This window comes from Cavia porcellus, unplaced genomic scaffold (assembly GCF_034190915.1).
Source record: "Cavia porcellus strain 051 isolate PalLab524CR breed Dunkin Hartley unplaced genomic scaffold, mCavPor4.1 scaffold_22, whole genome shotgun sequence".
Taxonomy (NCBI): Eukaryota; Metazoa; Chordata; class Mammalia; order Rodentia; family Caviidae; genus Cavia; species Cavia porcellus.
Window position 1 is genome coordinate 18,120,667 of NW_026947505.1, and position 21,392 is coordinate 18,142,058.

At 36.6% G+C, this 21,392-nt stretch overlaps 1 protein-coding gene across 6 annotated transcripts in view; it reads right to left on the reverse strand.

Annotated features, from left to right (window-relative positions):
• Lama2 (laminin subunit alpha 2) overlaps positions 1 to 21,392 on the reverse strand; it is a 553,946-nt gene that overhangs the window by 227,610 nt on the left and 304,944 nt on the right. For all 6 annotated transcript variants that reach the window (XM_063232872.1, XM_063232874.1, XM_063232873.1 and 3 more), the window contains exons 13-15: positions 12,135 to 12,236; positions 10,113 to 10,324; positions 309 to 420 (exon numbers count right to left, since the gene is read on the reverse strand). In XM_063232872.1, coding sequence (XP_063088942.1) covers positions 309 to 420; positions 10,113 to 10,324; positions 12,135 to 12,236 — 426 coding nt within the window. The remainder of the gene's footprint in view (positions 1 to 308; positions 421 to 10,112; positions 10,325 to 12,134; positions 12,237 to 21,392) is intronic.

Genomic DNA, 21,392 nt, shown 5'->3' on the forward strand with positions numbered 1-21,392 from the left:
TGAAATGGAAATAAAGTGATATTTTGGAAATGTATTCTGCTATCATCCAGCACGCAACTGATTAAATCGAAAGGCAACAAGTATGGAACATCAAATTTTCAGTTACAATAATGCAAAGTACCTCAAAAGGAAACATAATTTCAGAATGATATTTGAAAGACATGCGTTTTTGATAGACTTTCACCAGTACCATCTGTTAACACAGTTCCTGATGGGAAAACACCCACCTTTTTTGGAACATTTTCTGGACAGCACTGTTGGGAGAAACTTAGAACGACCCAGGCAAGGCTGCACCCAGGCAAACTTACTTCGCAGGAGGAGCCACTGTACCCTGGCGGACACTGGCAGACTTCCACAGCGGTAGCCAAGCTTCCATCCGTCGGAGAGGGGACAGCAGACTCCAGGCTGACATCACTCAACCTGGGGAAGGAGGAACAGGAATGATCAGCAAGTGATCCAGGTACTACAGAGCTGCAGGAAGGCACAGCCGCCCGTGTTCCTCTGAGGCAATTGTCCACGCCGAGAAGTAAGTCTCTCGGACACCCACGACTTCACTGGCACTCGGTATCCAGCCAGCGCTTGCTACTTGTGGGTTCCACATCTTTGGATTCAATGAACTGTAGATCAAAACTATTTGGGGAAAATTCGTATCTGTACCGAACACATATAGACCTGAATAACATCAATATAGAGTGGCATCAATTTCCAAAGCATTTGCATTGTACTGAATGTCACAAGCAATCAAGAGAGGTTTGAAAGTCTATGAAACAGTTGTAGAGTTCACAGGCAAACACTACACCATTTCAGGATTGAGCATTTGAGGCTTGGGTTCCACAAGGGTCCTGCACTCATTCCCTGAGGGTGCTGAGTTAGACTGTGTTACGGTAATTCAGCTCATTTAGAAGCACTGATTTCACCACCACACAAATCCTGGAAAGATAGAAGAACGCTCCTCCTCATTTCCTGGTGCCTGGCAATGTGCTTTAATTTTTAGTTGGGAAGGACAGAGGTAGAGTTCGAAACCATAGAGCTGAAAGAATTTTTAAAAAGCATATTCTTCTGACTTCTTACTTTACAATATAAACTCAAAAAAGCAAAAGGTAACAATATACGGTGTGATCAAACAATGTAATGAATATTTAAATGTTTTAAAAATAAATTATTACAGTAAAAGACACATCAGTCCCCCTGAAAGTACTCCCCCTCTTTTCAGTTGTGCTTATCCCAGCATTGCTGTTGTTTTCTGAAACAGCTCTGGAAATACTCTTTTGCGCGTGTCTATAGTTGTGCTATTATGGCTGCCTTGAGGACCCGAGTCAATTAAAAAATTTGCCTGTCATGATGATTTTGGCTTTGGGGAATAGTGCATGGTTTCACAGGGGCAGAGGCAGTGAATAAGGTTGGTGGGGGCACCCTGGAATGCTCTCAGGAACGCCCCTTTCTTTTGGAGGACACCTGGCAGCAACAGTTGCAGTATTTTTCATCACACTTCCTAAAAGCACTCATGAAAGGGGAACTTCTAGATCTGCTTCCAAAAGTGACAAAAATGCTGGGATAAGTATGTTCAAAGTGAGGGGCAGTATGCGGAGAGACATTAAGAGCAATGTGTCTTTCAATGCAATATTTTTATTTAAATGCACACCATGAGTTTTGAACAGTCCTTATAACAATGTTAAATCGCAGGTTTTAAACTGAAGTAAAACATGGAAGTAATTTTGGCTTCTATCCCCAGAGATAAGCCTACATGTTTGAAGGAAGTACAAATAAAACTTTCTCAAGTGCTCATTTGAATTAGAACTATTTCCTCAAATTGTTTTTAGCCTAAATTGAATGATTATTTCCTATATGTATGGGCTACATTTATTGGTACTTCTGTACCATCTGGTGATTTTAGCAGAGTGATTTATTATTACTTATTATTTTTGAGAAAAGTTGGTTTGACCAAATTGCAAATTTAAAAAAAAATTCTGTCTACATAATAGATGCATACAAATGCATATTTCCTGCATTAATATACTTTCAAAAATTTAAAAACCATTATTAGTTTCTTACTGACTTTTGCTATTTTTATAACACAGTATGTAAAAAAAAACTTTATTGTTAAGAACACAGTCTAAACACTGGGTACCCCTGGAATATGTATGAGTTAATACATTAAGATACAGAAAGGAATCTAAACTGAAACCTTAGAGTCAATCAGAACATGATTCACATCCTGGCTGTGAAATTTACTACTTTTGTGACCTAGGAAAAAAATGTTTCTGTCGAGGGCTCAATGTACACATCCCCACAATAGGGATGACAAACCAGGCCATACACCAGGAGCTCGGTTAAATAACATAAATATGGATTGTAGTACAATAGATAACACACATAGGCGATAACCAAATATTAGATATTTTACTAATATATTTTCATTGATTGTTGAAACAATAAAAATGACTAGTACAGGAAAAATTAATTGAATTTTTGTAAAACCAGAATTTTGTGCTTTAAATTCTTAAAGCACAAAATTAAGTGAATACTTAAAGCAATTAGGCAAAAGAAACAAAATGTATCAACTTATTCATGTCTGGATATTATACAATTCTAGATACAGAAAAGCCTGAGGAGTCTACCAAAGACTGATGAGATAAGATAAATGAATCAAGTATAGTTGTAGAACACAAAATTAGCATATGAAAATAAATAATATTTTTATGAACCAGATTACAGAGATTAAGATTACAGAGAAATAAATAATGAAAACAATCCCAGATATTGGACTTCCAGCCTCCAGAATAGTGAGAAATAAATTTTTATTGTTAATTGGCAAAAAAAGATAAAATAGACCAAACAGAACACGATTGCTTCGACAATACTAATCATAGGCTTTAAAAATGATTGCTAAAACTTCACAACACATAATAGGGCATTGCTTCACCTGAGAAAGTTATCAACCCACTCTTCGCCAGGGTATTCATCTTGAGTTTCTTTCTAATGATTTATAGTGGATATTTACTGATGAGAGAACTCCCACTTACAAAAGAATTTGGCAGATTTGGAGCTCTGTGCTGTAATCAAGCCGAAGCAAAGCTAAAGGGCTTACTACAAGGTTAAAATTTGCTTTCAGAAGTGTCAACATTGTGTACACTTCAGCCAGAACATTCTACAATCTTTATTGCCTTCTCTTCCACTTTACTGATCCCAGGCTTTAGAAACTCCTGTGGAACACCTGTGAATTCACATAGTAAAAAGCAGAAAAAGGATCTAAATAGAAATCTTAAAAGACAGTGCTGAGGTATAAATAGAACATTCAAAAGATCAGGACTTTTGAAATTTTAAAAATTTTTAATTTTTAAAAAGTGTTTTTAATTTTTATTTTTAAGAGAATAAAATAAACAAAATAAAATAGAATAAGGTCAATTAAAACAAAACAGTGAGAGTGATACAGGACAGCAAAACAAGGTAATAAAGAATCAACAATGGCTACATAATGCTTTTTGTTATCTTCAAAATAGCTGCTCACACCTTTAGACATAATAAAATCAAACAGAACAGAATAGAATAAAACCAATAAAAAACAATGAAAACAATACAGGACTTCAGAACAAGATAATAGAAAATCACCAGTGGTGTATGGATGCAACTTGTGATCATGCTCGTGGGTAAAATGGTTTGGACTCATGTAGGTGAACATAGTGTTGACTCCCAAAAAATTGAAGGAGCTAGTGGGATCCAAGACGCACAGTAGATGTTGTGAAAGTGAATGGGGAGGAGGCATCTAAAAATGGAAGGTGGTAGCCATTGTTAATTCCACATTATCTTGTTTTAAAGTCCTGCATTGTTTTCATTTTTTTGTTTTGATTGATTTTATTCTGTTTGGTTGGTTCAATTTTATTATATTTGATGGCATGGATGGTTAGTTTGAAGATAACAGGGCATAATTTTTAAGGGCAGATGAATTTTCCCAACCCTATTTCTTGAATGCTGTCTGTTCTAGGGGCATGGCATGTACATCCTAGGAGGTGATACACTAGAAACATTAAAAATCATTGTTTTACAGTGCTTATGTTATATGGGTAACTTGAAAATCTGGAATGGTCCCCTTTCCCAGCCAGCCAACCTTGTTCATGATAAGATGTAGTGCCCCAAGCACTGCTTTTTCTTTTTACTGCTGTACATGAAACCTACTGACAAAAGCACCCATTTAAAGCGTTCATTCTGTGTCTTCTGCTATATTCACAAAGGTGTACAGCCATTGCCTCTACCTAGATGCAAGACATCTGCATCAGCATGAATGAAAATCTCATACCAACAAAGCAGTAAAAATTTAATCTCTTTTTCCTTCTGTCACATCAACTACTAGTCTGTAGCAGTCACCACAGATTTACCTATTTTGGATATTTCATATTTAATGGATTATCCAATATATGGCTTTTGTATCTTGTTTCTTTTATGTCACTCAATGCTTTTGAGATTCATCCTTATTGTATCACATATCAGTACTTCATTTTCTACATGACCTAGAGTTACCATATATATATATATGCACATGGCATTTTTCATCAGTTATCTGTGGATGAGTATTTGGATTATTTCTTTGTTTCCACTTTTTGGCTGCTGTAAATATACTATATATGTGTGTGTGTATATATATATGGAGACAAAGAGAGAGAGAGAGAGAGAGAGAGAGAGAGAGAGAGAGAAAGTGAGAGACAGAACTATCTTTGGATCATATACCTGGAAGTAGAATTTCTAGGCCTGGAAAGTCTTCTGAGTTCAATAGAGGTTAGAAGAGACACTAAACTAAATACAGGGTTCACTCCTTTTGACACACATTATGAGCTATTCCTGAGAACAGAAACCTTGCTGTGACATCTATATATGAGCATAACTGTCATGATTCATGCTCAGTACATTTTTGTTGGTTGAACAAATGGATGGATGGATAGAGAGATGGAAGGACTGATGGATGGATACACATATAAATGAGTAACTGACATTAAATAATTACATAAATGAATGGGTGAATGGAATATGATATTAAATAACTATGGTAAATGATAAAATGAAAGCTATAATCCATTTGTTGGATAAATAAAATCTGACAAGAGCTAAATTACTTGTTTGAGTTGACACAGAAAGCAAATGGGGAAAAAAAAGGTCATCATTAGAACTGAAACCCAGAGGCTCGGATTCACCTACATTTATCATGACATCTAAATGACTGGAATTACTGGACTGTCAAATGCATACTATCTTACTCTGATCATTAATTGTATAAATGGATTATTTAACTCTTGATATATTAGTTGATTATCACACAAGAGATTTTCACAGTTTACTAAATAACAAGTTGGTAAATGCAAATATAGTTCCAGGATTTCCAATATAAAATTGATACACAAAACTTAAAGGAAATATGCTGAAAGTTTCAAGATAGACAATAAGTAAGTGACTAATTTCAGGAACAATTTTAAAAATAAAGACACAAAGCAAAAATATTTTCAGTTAACTGTCAGATTTCATTTGTCTTGTGAACAGACAGTCACCTTCTTAATCTGTGTAACCATTCTGAGTTGTGAGAAATTTCACCACTCAAACATTCCTCCCAGTGATATTCCATTTAGTATTCACTGAACAAACTGAATGTTCATTAGGTTCTGCTATTTGTTAAATGGGATTTTAATGTGTCTAACAGTTTTAAGTGTTAGTCATGAAGAAGGCTGTGGTTTATTTTTTTTTTTTCTTTAATATGGTCATTTTCTTTCCTCAATACGAGGCTGCATTCATTTAAATACAAATGTTGATGGTAACATAGTACTAAATTTTGGAGAAGCATGAACTTTCGAAGACTTTTCAACTAAGTCAAATTCTTTAGCTGAATTTCTTGCATTATTGTCTTGAAACTACAGATAAGATGATGGAAAAGATGTAATTACATAAGCTTCTATGGAAAACTCTGAATTCATATTGGAAACATTGTCTGGGTGCGGTATTAATATATTTTTGTTTTACTGTATTTCCCACCAGAGTTAGACATGCTATATTCCACTAAAACAACATCACATCCCGCCATAGAACTCTTCTTTGAAACTAAAAAAGAACGTTGGTTCTCTGTTTTAAATAATTGTGTTTTAAAATTTATTTGAGCCATCTTCTTTTTTAGTTTGAAGACTTCCATTGTGTTCCACTTAAAAGACTGTTTCTTTAGGTAAACCACTATAAAGATTTTATTGTTGTTAAAGTGCTTTGTTTTTGTCAAAACTCAAGAAGGTGATTCAGAACTTCTTACAGCATCTTTATTTTAAAAATTCTGCAAAATATCACTCAATTAAAGGAGCCTGATGATTTTCCTCCATTCTAAAGAGGCAACAGGATTGTTCCGGGGGCAGCCAGTGTCTGAGGGGCCCTCTAGGGAAGCACATGCGATCCCTTCACACATGTCGAGTCCCACTTCAAGGAGGGAAGTTAGTGTAAAACCTCATCCTATTGTAGTCACTTCTCAAAAATAATTTAGACGCTAACATAAGAGCCCATCTCTTTCTCCTTTCCCTACTAGCAAGTACTAAATACAGTTCTGTTGCACAAGTTATTTGATGTACACACCTGCCTCCTTTTCTGGACTGTACTCTCTTTGAATTCAATGATAATTTTAACTCTCTTTGAATCCTCACTACTTAGCCCATAAGCACCACGTATTAATATTTTCTACTCCTGTCTTTTGTGCAATGTATGGGTGCTTGAAAGATCATCCCTTTCAGTGTCTACAAACTCTACATAAAAAACAAATTTTTACCAATACTTACAAATGAAGAACCTTAAACCCAGTGCAGTACAGTGTCTTGTACAAGAAAGTTTAGTCAGTAATGGTGCAGCCCACATTCACACCAAACTGTGACTCTGAAACCAGCGATCATCTTGTTACCCTGCATTGCCTCTCAGTACACAGTAGACAGGGTATCAGGTGTAGACATTATTTGTAGACATTATTTTCTCACTTCATGTTCAATCTTGAAAGTTAGATGTCATTTTTCTGTCATTTTACAGGAGAGAGAGAACTGAGATTTACACAGACATATGTGGGAGATGCTCAGTAAATATTTGTAGACTGAATGAATCCAATATTTACTGGAAAGTTTTGGGAAGTAGTCAGAGATAATGGGGAGAAAACACTTGAGATTGACTGTTTCTTTCACCAGCACCTCAGTGCTAAGCGAATTGTGTAGATCTTTTTAAATCCTTGGGTCCTTATCAGCAGAAAGTCTTTAAAATGTGAATGCTTGGATCATTAATGTTAAAGGTAGAAACACCCTATGCACCCACAAAGATTTCGATCGTCCAAGTTGCTTTTGTTCACAAGAATTTTCCTAGATTATTTTTGACATGAATTTTCTCTCTCAGTTTCAATATAAAACCCTGAAGTTATTGTAAAAGTTATGTGGAAAGATTTTTTGTCTTTAAAAGATTCTGCATTTTCAAGCAATAAAGACATGAAGAGTGTCATGATAAAGTCATGATGGGTTCAGCGATCCTGTGATAACAACTCCAGATTCCCAGAGGTAATTCAGGCCTGCAGAGGACTTTACAAAATAAACATTTGTTCAGCAACCAGAAGATCAAAACAACCGGGGCAGCTGACCTCCAGGAGCTGTCAGTATTTCAGGTCGTTTGATCTTCTAGTTGGCGAATAAGCTCCAGAGTGTCTCACCCTGGCAGATTTTAATGTTCCTCCCAAGGAAAAGCAAAATAGACATCACATTTGTACACATTTCATTGGGCAACCAAGAGGCAGGGTCACATTTATCCTTGAGAGTCGAGAGACGCAATAATCTCCAAGACGGAGACTGGAAATTTGTGACCCGTAAAAGGATCTTCTGTAGAATGGAAAAATGTTTGCAGAGTTAGGGGTAGGTCGATTTCTTTTATATTCTTTAAAAAAAAAGAATAAAAAAATTTTTCCTTCCTCTTTTTACTAGAGAAGATATGAAAAAGGAAATCAACTAATTTTATTCCATGGTCTTCAGCACCCTGGAAAGAGTGACAGGACTGTCAGAACTGTCAAATAGCAATGGCTGCTTTTTTCTAGACCTCTGCAAGTCTATGGTACTTGGAAGAAACATTAACCCCTGGTGGGAGATAGGGCAGCCAGAAATACTTCAGACTTCCTTGCTAATTTTCCATTTGAAAAGTGCTTTAACAGCTAATTGAGATCTCACCATGACCAGTCCAAACTGGCAGTGCAAATGTCATCTTTATTTTAGAGGAGAAATACTGAACTACAAAGAGGTCGAGGTCATACTTATATTTACAACCACTAAACTGCTGAGTTGGAAAAAAAATCAAAAGCCTTGACCTACAGCCCAGTTTTCCCTCCCTGTCACAGTTCCACCTAAGCACAGAACTGGGCAAGCTCCTTGCTCTGTTCGCTGAGAGAAATACCATGGAAGTAAATCGCCCCTAAATAAAGATAAACATGAGTTTTGTTGTGATAGCTTCAATTTACTAGTGTTTGCACACAAGCAATATACCAAGTCAAGAGCCTACTGTGCAAGACAAGCTGAAATCAATTGAAGTGATGTTTTACAAATGTGACTCTATCTACTAGCAGATGAGAGGTAAATAAAATATAACAAGCTCCAGGCTCAGGGTTCATGCTGACTTTCAGCTCACCTGAAAATGAGGCAGAGCTTCCAATCTGACACCAGCTTTTATTTCTTGAAATACAGGGCTGTAGTGATGTAGCTGGAGGAAACCAGCCACCTTCCTGAGCCAGCTCCACTCACAGAGCTATGATCCATGCACGCATCCCTCATGTATGGGAAGATTTCAGAGGGCTTCCAGTAAAGCTGATGATTTTAAGAGGAGCAGACACTGAAACTGTTTGACATAAATCAAGGGGAAGTGTCTTCTGGATTAACCAGCCCAAGAGGAGATGCTGACAAAAGTAAATAAGCCCCCTGGCCACGTTTTGTCAATCTGCTTGTCATTCATTTTGAAAGCTAGAGGACTCACCTCTCTGCACGGTAGCAACATCATGACAATCTCTATTCACAAAATGGAAAAGGCATAATTAGTTCCTAAGTGCTGCTCCGCATCTTTACAGCACTTTACTACCCCAGCTTCCAGCAGAAGTGCCTACGCAAAAGAGGGGCATCATTTGCAGCGATTTTGTTTATGCACCTGCAGTCCCTTCCTTTGGGAAATGGCAATAATGATTGTAATTTGTTGACATATTGCAAGTGAAAGACAGACTCGCCAGAGCAAGCAAATAACGGGTAAAAGAGAAGGAAGATAATTCACTTAGATGTACAAATAGTATTTTGTCAGACAAAATGCCATTGATTTAAAACTGGAAAATTTAATGGCCTACAGTCAGATATGGGCAAGTTTGGTTTAAATCAGAGAATTCTCTTTTTCAAGGGAACATGATATAGAAGAAACTAATTTCTTAAAGTATTGTAGGTAATGAACACATTGCATACTTATCACATGTAATTCTCACAGCCATCCTGAAAAGTAGGCATAATTGTACATTATACTTAAAATTGAAGTTCCACACCCACCAATCACCTGCCAAAGGTCATGCAAAAAGTAAGCAATACAGCTTCGTATTCATTTTGACTCCAAAGCCCTCAGTCTTTCTTTCCATCGTGCAGCCTTTGTAATCTCACAGCATTTTGTAAAGTGATGTGTGGTTGTTTAAAGGATGAGGCTTAAAATTCTTATCACAATCCAAGTATGATACTTTAAGCCAGGAACTAATTAATGAGAGAAAATATTTTACCTACCACTTTCTGAATACAACTACCCTGAAATTATACCTCTTTAATCTTCCACCATCTGAGTCATTGTAAAAAAGAATTTATTTTCCAGGATAGCATTTGACAATGTGTGAATCCCTTGCTTTCATAGAACTGCAAAGGAATTATTAAGAATAATAAGACCCGAGGCATATTTACTTTGAGTATTTAACATTTTGAAAGGCTTAATTGAAACAACTTTCAGAAAACCACTGCCATGTAATCTTCCTTTTGAAACAATACACCTCTAAATAAAACTTCCTCTTCAGCACGCTCATTTGCCCCAAGATAACTGAACACACTGGCAGATGCAGTTCCCGACGTTACCTGAAGATGGCATCCATCCCAAAGCTGTAAGTGATTTGTATGAGTACTCGCTTCAGATCCGTGAGCAGGGTCATGAAATCTTTTCTACTGACTGGGAAATTTGTGCCATGTACAGTAAATGAGTCTTCTCTAAGCGACAAGATATTGATATATTCTTCAGATGGTTGCAGATACACCTCTTCCTGGGCTGTGTTGATTCTCAAACCATTTCCCTAAAGAGAAGAAAATGTGTAAGGGTGAAATGGCAGAGTCTCGAAAGGTTGAAAATAAAATAATAACATAACGACATAACATAAATAATACAACATAACATAACATATCTGTGTTTGGATCTTCACCCTATGGATTGCCCTTGGGAGGTTTTTCATTTTAGTTGACTTTCTTAGTCATTCAGCATATGGCTTGCACAAGTGAAGAGAAGGCCATGCAATCTATTTTTTAATTTTTTATTTTATGTTAAAGAGAAGAAAACAAAACAAAAAAGAACAAAGCAAATCGGAACAATGCAGGCAATACAGTACTTCACAAGAAGACATCAGGAAATCAACAATGGCTATTGTAGTGTCTCTTGTTTTCTTCCAAACAGCTGTCCATACCTTCACCCTCAATACAATCAAACAAAACAACATAGTATAAAACCAATCAAAACAAAAGAATGAAAGTGTTATGGGACTTCACAACAAGACTGTAGGAGATCAACAGTGGCTAGAGGGCATGAACAGCTATTTTGAAGAGAACAAGAGACAATGTAATCTAAATATTAGCCTTTGTTTTTCTTCCCCCCCCACCCCCCCCCTACCAGGGATTGAACTCACAACTTTGTGTTTGCCAAGCAGGCACTTATGCCTCTGAGCTAAACCCCCAGCCCCATATTAGCCTCTCTAGATGTCCTACAAAGTATAAGCTTCTTGGTTTTGAATGATCTTATTTCTCCCATTAATTTACTTGGCAATGCATATATAATATGTGATTATTTCTGCATATATATGCAAAGTTATAGATTTCAAACATTTTATGAAGAGTATGGGTTTTAAAAGATTAAGGAAGGAAATTTTAGCTAAGCTATGATTTTAAAAGACTATACATGGAGAAAAAACCACAACAGGTCTGACATCTAACGCTTACAATGGGATAGTGGTATCATGAGGGATACAGAGACTGAACTACGACGCTTGACATTCTTAGCCAATTCATATTAATGATTTATAATTTCTCCAGACGTAAATGTAGACATACAGGTCTATATATTAGTTGTATGTGTATATGTGTGTGAATATGTACACACATCTATAACTATATTGGTATCTATATTGTCTATTCCATACCACTTCATCCAATCCTGGAAAATATTCATTATGAGAAAAGGATTTTGTGATTGATTCACGTGCATGAAATGTCCCAGAGGAAGGACAACAGAAAACTGGGTGCCAAATCCACATTTCCACATTTAGAACCGTGAATATGCATGTGTGCACGACTGGGGGGGGGTGGACATAGTCACTGGAAAGAAAAGGCGTGAGAAGAGATGGGAGAGAGCCTCTCAGACAGCTTTGGGCTTCCAGGATTTGGGAAATTCAGGATGTCGTTTCTCCTGAATATCTTCCTTACCTAACTAAAAACTAGAATTTTGAAGTCAGGATTTAACTAAATGAATTTCTCGTCTACTTCAAAGAAGTAGAAAATATAAAAGCTATGTGAAAACAAAAGGAGACAGGAAAAAGTACAATTCTACAAACCACATCCACTGACCCATTCTCATCATACTTACTGGAGATCTGATCATCATGCACTAACTTTAAATTTCAGGCCTGCTTTAAGGATCTCCTTTATTATTAGAAGCTAATTAATATACACCATTTCCTAAATATAACTAAGAATGAAACGCAGCAGTGGCTTAAAAGATTATGAGGAATATTTTTCTTTTTTTAGTACGTAGTCAGACCACTCACTTAACATATGCCAAGCGTAACCTCAAATAATATAAAGCTCTCAAAGTTGCAAGTGATGTGCTCAGTACTCTACCTCTAAGATGATCATCAGCTGGAGAACATTTTCTGTATCTCCCTCTTCCTCTTCGAGGTCGTAAGAGATGGTGAAGGTCAATTGTCCTCCTACTGAGGGGAGCTACGAGAGAAGAGATGCATAATCATTATGCTACAGGGGATGGGCTATTAAATCATATTTTACTCATTATTTTAGAATCGTGTTATTGTTCTAGAGGGCAGTATTTGGAAGAAGCAGAAATCACTGGAGTACGGAGTGAAGCTGATTGACATTTCTTCAGGAGTAACCTTTGTACGAACCTTATGCATCAGCTACAAGCCTGACATAAATATAAATTCATGGATTATCTCCCCCAGTTTGGCAGGCTGACTGCAGTCAGTTGCATTCCACATAACCTAACAAAGCCCCTCGTGTTGGAGCTGAAGCTGGAGCTTTACGGTTCCCAGAGAAGGATCACTGTCAAAATCGGGAGATTTCTGTCCATCTGGGGGAGGGGGTTCACTTACTCTCAGGGGTTCTGAAAGGAACCAACAAAGATGTATGTCCTTCTCGCAAAGGTCTACATGCACTGTAAACTGAGCTGGGGATGTTGTTGGTTAAAGAAAAATACCAGGTCAGAAGCAAATTTTATGTTTAATTCATTTGAAATTGCCTAGGAAAGTCTAGCCTCCTCTGAGCAATCAGATAGGCTTAGTTTGGATGAAGGCTGTCACCCTTTTTCTTTAAGAGACGTTCTTTCCTCCCACCAAGCCTGCCAAGCCTCGTAGGATGCTTCCTTGAAGTTAACGTTTTGCTGACATTGATGGTAACCTTGTAGAAATAGAAAAAAAAAAAAAATCGAGAATGCAAGATCATTTACAGGGCAGGAATCAAAACTGGAGCCGTGAGTGACAGATACAATGCAAATGCTGCAGTCCTTTTTTTCGCTTTAATCCTCCCCAGCATCGTAAATAAAGACATTCACGAAGCAAAGCTGATGATTTGTATTCTGTCGTTTGCTCTGCGCTGACATGCAGAGACCCAGCTTTGCAGCTATGCGTGCTCTGTGGCCTCTCCTGGAGGATCCTAACCAGAAAGCCGCTCCTGGTGATGCACTGGGTGGAGGAGGAGGAGCCCTGATTCTGCTTGCAGTTTCCCTGGGGACTGTGCATGGATGATTAAACAGGATTTGGAATTGCAGCTCTGAGATGTCTTCTAAGAGCTCATTACATGGTGCTCTAGAAGGTACTACAATTCAGGAAACTTTTATTCCCCTGCTCCATTGAGAAATGGCCCTACTGTAATGCCTTCTCATATAAAAAATAATAAACATCTGCCTGGACTATAGCATTTGGCATTATTGGGAGCAATGAGGGGTGAATCTATAGGAAAGGTTTTGAGTTCTATTAAGATAAGCATCCAAAATTTCACATGGCATGCTTGTTCAAAGCAGCCAGACATTTTCTCAATAATGAGAGTCTGAAGAGCAGCAGGGAAAAAGGCTTTATACATTTCCTAGAGCACTGAGCTATTCAGAATTTTCCAGACTCACAAGAATATTCATTGGGAGGTAGATAGTTTGGGAAGAACTTTTGAACATAGGTCTGTAACATTCCAAAGCTTTTTTTTTTTTTTTTAGTTTTCAAATTCATTTTTATTATTTAACATTTGAATTATGTTATTATTTCTTCAATAGCCTCATCTAAAAAAGAGAAAAATTAACTGTTTTAAAAAATGACCATATGTGGCAAATATAAGAATTTTGAATTAAAGATAGTGTTCCATTTTGCCAATAAAGTACCAATTCTCTGTATAAGTTGAGCATTCAAGGATTTACTACCATAAATGACATAGAGTAGTGGTCACATATGCTATTTCACTGATGAATAAAATTTCTATATCTATTTATAATAAATAATACAAAATCATATAATAAATAATATGGGAGAAGATTGAGGTAGGAGTGGAGAAAAAATCAAGTATATATAAATGAGAGGGACTACATTCAGGTCAGTCATAATGTAAAACATGAATTAAGGAATAGAACTAATTTATTTTTGTTTGTGGGGAGCTAATAATGCTAGTAATAATAACGCAAAATTATGTTTTCATTCAGAATTTATTGACTCATTCTAAAGTAATTAACCTCTGGTAACTATACTTAGACATTACTAGGAATTGTTGAATCATCTAAATTTTTCATTAGTAAATCCATTTTCTTCTTTCTAAGTTGTGTGAAAAACAGAACACTTTAAACATGTCTGGTACAGTGGTCAGGTGTTTCTCCTGAGTCACCAGTACTCATTTACACAATATTAGAATCACTGTTTTCATCATTTATACTAATGGTGTATATTTATGATCACATCTCTATGACTACTAAGCCAAATGTTTATTTCAGTAATTTTTCAAAAAGATTGCATAAGAGGTCTTCCTACAATTTAGAGGTGGCTCTCACACGAGTAATGACTTCTTCTCTGCTGAATTCCTTTGCTTCTGTTTTTCTTTTACCTCTATAAAGGAATCTATTCCTAATCCACGATGTCAATCATTTCCTATTGTTGTTTCCGGAAAATGTGTCCTCCTCAAAAGTCCATGCCACCGTACGGGGACACTGTAGTGAGTCACTGTAGGATGACAGCCTCTTTTCTGAGAGACAGTGCTGGGAGAAAAGCTCTGAGAATAGTCAGCGTATAAGTCATCCTTCCCTGACTGCAAATGAGGAATTCTCTACCATTTTCTATCACCTCATCTCCTTGTATTCCAGATGTCACCCTGGCTGGGCTCGTCCCCGTGCCTGCTTCTGCAGTGTCTTACACACAGGCCCTGATGTTGGAACACTGATGTTCCAATCCTGCCTCACTCTGTCCAATCAAATGTGCACACGGTATATAAAATCAGTCATCAATGGACTTCACTGCCTCCCCTAGTGATTATCGATGATTATGGAAGTCAGACTTTGAAATATAAGGTAATGCATTCATTTTCTATCTATCTATCTATCTGTCTGTCTGTCTGTCTGTCTGTCTGTCTATCTATCTATCTATCTATCTATGCTAACATCTGTTTATCATTTCCTGTTCTGTCTCCTGCATTGAGTTGTCTATCTTAAATATTCAAATAAAAGTGTGTCTTGAAGTGACATTTTCAAGCTCTATATAGCAACCACTAATGATCCTTTTTATTTTTAAATAATAATTTGTATGTATATATGGAGTACAATATCACATTTAGGTACACGTATGTGTTGTATTATCACATGCTGTGTAGCATATCCATTACCTCATACGGCTGACATTACTTCATGGTGCGACTATGCAAATTCTCTCTCCTAATTTTGAAATATTCACAGTATCCACCATAATCAGTCTACTGTGCAACAGAAGACAGAGTTTATTGTGTCTCTCTAGCTCTGACTTTGTCCCCATTGATTCATCGGTCTGTATACCTCCCTCAAGCTCTGCACCCTCTGGTAGCCACTGGTACCTTTTCTTCTATGAGATCAGTTTATTTTGGTTCCACAAAGATGAGAGGATATGGTACTTGTCTCTCTGTGCCTGGATTGCTTTGCTTAACATAAATATCCTCCAGTTTCATCCACGGTGGAACAGATGGTGGGATTTAATTCTCCTGTGACTGACTCCATTGTGTTTAGGCACCACATTTTCCCTGTTCATCTTTTATGGACATGTCCATTGATCCCATAGCTTGGCTACTGTGAGTAGTATTGTAATAAACACGAGAATGTAGACAGCTCTTCAACACCTTGGCTTCACTCCTTAGAGATATATACCCAACTCTATGATTGCTGGATCATGATGTGGCTCTCTTTTAAATTTTAAAGAAAACTCCTTGCTGCTTTTCCAAACAATTGTTCTAATTTGCATTCTAAACGGCCGTGTATGACAGTTTCCTTTATTTCATCTCCATGTCAACATCTGTTGTCTTTTTGATAGTAGCTATTCTAATTGGGGTGAGTGATATAGTTCAATGTTAATTTTCGTTTATGTTTCCTTAATGATTAGTCATGTTGGCCTTATTTTGGGTACTTACTGGCTCTTCACATGTCCTCTTTTAGGAGCTTTGATTGAGCTTTCTCATTTTAACTGGATTATTTGTTGTTGCTGGCTTTTCATTGATTTGAGTTCTTTATACATTTTGGATATTAACTCCATGTCATATGCATAGCTTCCAACTTTTTCTCAATAGACTGTGTATTGATTAGTTTTTTCTGCTGCACAGAAGCTTCTTAGTTCCATCCATTTTTGCCTTTGTTGCTTGTGCTTTTTAGATGTTATTAAAATGAAACAACAAAACAAAACATTGTCCTGATTACCATCATTATGTTCCTAATTTTTCTTTTAGTAGCATTATCATCTTCAATACTTTTCGATATATACCTATGATATCTTTCAAGTTTCACTTAAATCTTTATTTTGTGTCAATTTTTCCACAATGTGAGTGACACAGCTTCATTCTTTTGCATGCAGATATCTAGATTTCCTATCAACAGCTGCTACACAGAGACTGTTCCTGAAAATTCTCTTCTTCAGAAGTGAGACTTTGGAAGATAACTGGATCATGAGAGTCCATTACTATCATAGGATTAGTCCATTGATGAATTCATAACAGACAGTGCTGTACGGAAGTGGGCCTGGTTGGAAAGGTTAGTTCACTTAGGGGTGACCTGGGATGATACATTCTTGTCGATGGCGTCTCCTTTCCCTCCCTACTGCCTGGTTATCATGAGGCCAGCGGCTTCCCTCTGTCATGTTTTTCCATTTTGGCATTTCTACCTTGGGTCCAGCCAACTTTGGAGTGAATTCACTTAAATTATTTGCTCTGCCACACACATAGGCTTTCTGCCACACACATCAGCTATGAGGTTTCTTCTTGGAGCCAGCTGACCGCAGATTGAACCTCTGAAACCAGGAACCAAAGTAAACTGCTCTTTCTTTAAGCTGGAAGTGTCAATACTTTTTAAAGCGTTCCATTTAAATTAGTTACTTCTTTAAAAATCTGATTTCTAAATAGTTATATTCTAAGGTAGTAGAGTTTAGGACTTCAGCACATGAATTTTGGGAGGACACAATGGAATCTTCAAGAGTTGTATAATAAAATGAGTGTCCACTAACATCTCAAATAGTCAGCCTACCCGAAGTCCAATCACCTAAATCATTTCAAGAGCTGAACATAATGGTTTTCTCAACTATCATGATTGGTTCAAGCCAAATGTTTTTATTTCTTTATTTTATTGGAACCCTTATGAGAATCACAATAATGTTTTCACTTCATTATTTGTATCAGGTAGTCCCCGAGCCTGTTCCCTTGAAATGCTTCTAGTCTCGTTTGCCATTCCCACTGTCATATCACAGAATCTGTCCATCTGGCATCTGAATTCATTTTTATGACTCCAGTCCTCTTGTTAAGAGAAGCTCCACCAATTCTTGCTTCCCTGGTTGTATTTCTCTAAGGAATCTCTGCTGTCTGAGATCTACAATATCTCCCAAGTTTCTATGCAGTTTCTGACCCTCTGGGCTCTCTTTAGCACTGGTCAGAAATTGGGCACACAAGTGTCCTGTGGCACCACATGAACTCAAAAGGAGTCATCAGACACTGATCATCTGAGGAAAACACAATATTGAATTATTATTGGACAGTGCACAAGGTCAAAGTAATTCACAACTTGATGCTAGATAATCATATTCCTTTTGAAGAGATGTTCTTTAAATATTGAGTTATGCTTTTTTTAAAATTGTATTTTAAGCCACTGTCTTTGCTAAGCATAGGTTACAGTAGATGCTACAGCTAAAAGACAAGCACAGCACAAAGCCAATGTGGAACAGGAAGTATGGGGAGTAGTAGATGATCTGATATTCACATTTGAAACATAGTCCACTGTTGGTCTCCTGCATTTGTGGGGCCCACTTCAGCAGATTCAACCAATCTCCTATTAAAAATATTTTCTTAAATGTTACATCTATACTGAGCATGCCCAGACTTTGTTCTTGTCATTATTCCCTAAACAATACAGTATAGTAACTATCTGCATAATATTTACATTGCATTAAGCAATATACACATCTAGATATTATTCAAAGTAGGTGATATGCAAATATGCTGCCAAGTTATTTAAGAGACTTGGGTATCTATGGATTTTGATGTTCTCGGGGGTTCTGCAATCAATTTCCCATTGAACCCAGAAGGATGGCTGTGCTATCCACACTCACTATCATCTATCAGTAAATTAACTCTGCTTATTTGCCAAGGAAATAAATTATAATATTGTCTTTGAATTTATGTGAGTGGTATTTTTTAATGATTTCTAAATCACTAAAACTTTTCTTTTCTACTGAGGACTAAACCTAAGGGTCCTTAACTACTGAGCTATGTCCCAGTCATGTTTATTCTTTTAATTTTAAAACAAGATCTTGCCGAATTTCTCCAGTTGGCTTTGAACTTAGGATTCTTCATCTCAGTCACCCAAGTTGCTTGGATTGCAAGCCAGTGCCACCACAAGTAGAAAAATACTACATTAAGTAAGATGTATGCACCCAGATACTTAAATAAAAAAGCATACAGACACAAATAATACAGCAAACTCAGAAATCTTTTGGAAATTCTTACTAAATTTTTTCATATTTACTGTTCTGGTATTTAGATTTTCTTCAATTATTTTCTTATTGGAATTTTCTCCCTGTTAGTCTCTGACCATGACTGCTGTTTGTCTAGCTGGTTCCTTACCAGTTAGAAGCATAAGAAAAAAAAAAACTTGTTAGGTGATGTTTCCAAAGCCTCATAAGAAACCAAAATCTCATAAGAAAATGAATAAACTTGTCAAACTAGCATACACTGAAAATTCTAGTAAAGCATAATATGATAGTTTAAATTATTTAGATTTATAACTTTAATTTTCTACAATTTCCATCTCTGAAGACTCAGTTTATGTTTTACCTCTGAGACTTTAAAATTAGTCCATTTTTAGAACAATATCAATTCCCATAATTTTATAGAGATTGTATATGCACCCAATAACACAGTTCATTTTCTCCCCATATTTAGGAACTACCATGTTATCATGCTGTTTGCTAGAAAATATAGATTTCCACGGGTAGAAGTGAAATTTCAGTTTACTCCAGCACAATTATTATGTTGACTGAATGGATTAGAGTAAATTCATCAGAGAAAATTGTTTCCCTTTTCAATATGAAGAGATAGTGAATTTAGTTCACCCCATTCAGGTTCTCAAAGACTTAGCCTTTCATCTCTTTCTCCATGTTATTAAGCAAAATTCTCTTCAGGGAAAATCTGACATCTAATTGAGAAGGACTTTTTCTCTTTAAGGAGAGAAGCAGTACCCATCCCTTCCTGGAGACGTTTTACGTCTAAGCCCTTCATTCTCCTGATCTTCATGTTCAACTCATTAAGAACAAACAGTACAACAGCGGCTTCCCATGAGTACCTGTTTTAATTCTATCTTCATGGGAAAGAAACAGCTTGTTTGCAAGTAACAGTATAGTTACTATGCAACATACCACCTAATGTCACACATAATGATACAGTGGGCATGGTACATATTGCATAAAAGGATTAATGAGGCTGGAAAGTTTTCCTCTGTGAGAGGAGAAGGTTAAGGTAAATCACAAAACTATGCTGTCCTAAAATATTCAACACTAAGCTACTCATATTCTATCCTCTTTTCTTCCAATCTCAAAAAAAATATTGAAGAATGAAGAGAGGGTGACCTAGTGAGGGCAATAGATCAAGAGAGGAAATCCTTTCCAAAAAATAAGCCTGCAACATTTGGTTCTCTGATGTCAGATGATAATCACTGTTATCCCACTAAATGGAGTGTAAAACCTAATATTCGCTTTTGCTTACTAGACCAAATATTCCAGGAGAGCTATTATAAAATTAAGTGAGGAAAAGTCTTTGTACTGTTGAGCAAGATAAACTTAACACATCTGTCAATATCCATGTAGTACCACAAACAGGCAAGCGATTCATCTTTCTAAAGTGAGAAGCCTCAGAAATTTAAACTCTGAAAAGGTATCCCTCCCACACAAGGGTTTATTCATGTATCTCTTCATGGAACTCTGCACTCGGAAACAGCATTTCACTGCAAGATTTTGCTGTGCTCTTCTGTACATACATAACATTCAAATTATAGTCTTTGTTTCTCTCAAAGCTTGATGGAAATTAGAGTAGCACAGAGGTAAGAGGAGGGAGGATTATACAAGAACTAGAAGTTACATAAGAATTTTTGGAACATATGTTATCTGTTCATTCAGAAGGCCAAAAACCAGATTATGAACTTCAGGGAATTAGAAACAATAAAAACAGAAAACCTTGAGGAAATGTCATTTCTGCCTCCATTACTCCCCGTTTTGTCCCTTTTTTCATTCTTCCCTTTTTTCCTTCCTCTTATCTATCTCCTTTGCCTAAACCCACTGCAACCATCCCCAGTGTTTCTTGTTGATGACAACAAAACATATTTACTGTGATGTTTTGATTGGCAGAAAAAGGGAAGTAATTGTGAAAAACAGAGAGAGGCACAGAAAGGCCAGTTTGAGTTTGTCATGTGAATATCTGTTGAATTTTCAATTCACTTGAATAAATCATATCTTCAGCATAAGTCCTTTGACCTCAGTGTAACAAGGTAAGGCCTAATTTCATTGCTATATAGTCAATGATTCCAAACATATAGAATTTTCAGGGTTCAACCACGTCAGTAAAACTTTGTTTGCTATTGAAAACCAGAGACATAAGAGATTGAACAAAATTTGTTAGGCAGACCAAATTTGAAGTACAGAAAATGGACCTTTCCCCACCTACCTTTTATGACCATTTAGATCCATCAGTGGATTCCTAAGACTATAAACACCCCGTGAACACTCTTGTCAAACATTCATTACCCGGGCGACCATATAGTATGCACATTAAAAAGTTAACATCCCCTACACTAAATTAATCCTTCATGGTTCTTTTAAGTTTTCTGACTTGAAAACCAACTTGCTGCCTTGTGATATGCAGCAATAAAACCCTGAGTTTAAACCAGGAGATCTCAGCAGATGCTAGTGAAAAGAGCAGCCAAGTTCTTCAAAGTACTTTGTGTTCAGGCTCAATCACCAGGTCTTTGCAGCAGCTGCTAGTTTTCTGTTTTTCTGTGTTTGTATGGAACATTCCACAGGCATTCTTGCTATAGGCTACATTAATTATTGCATAATTATGCCATATTCATAAAATACATAGGACACATAATTAAACATGGATTTAAGCTAATAAACCATAAATTAT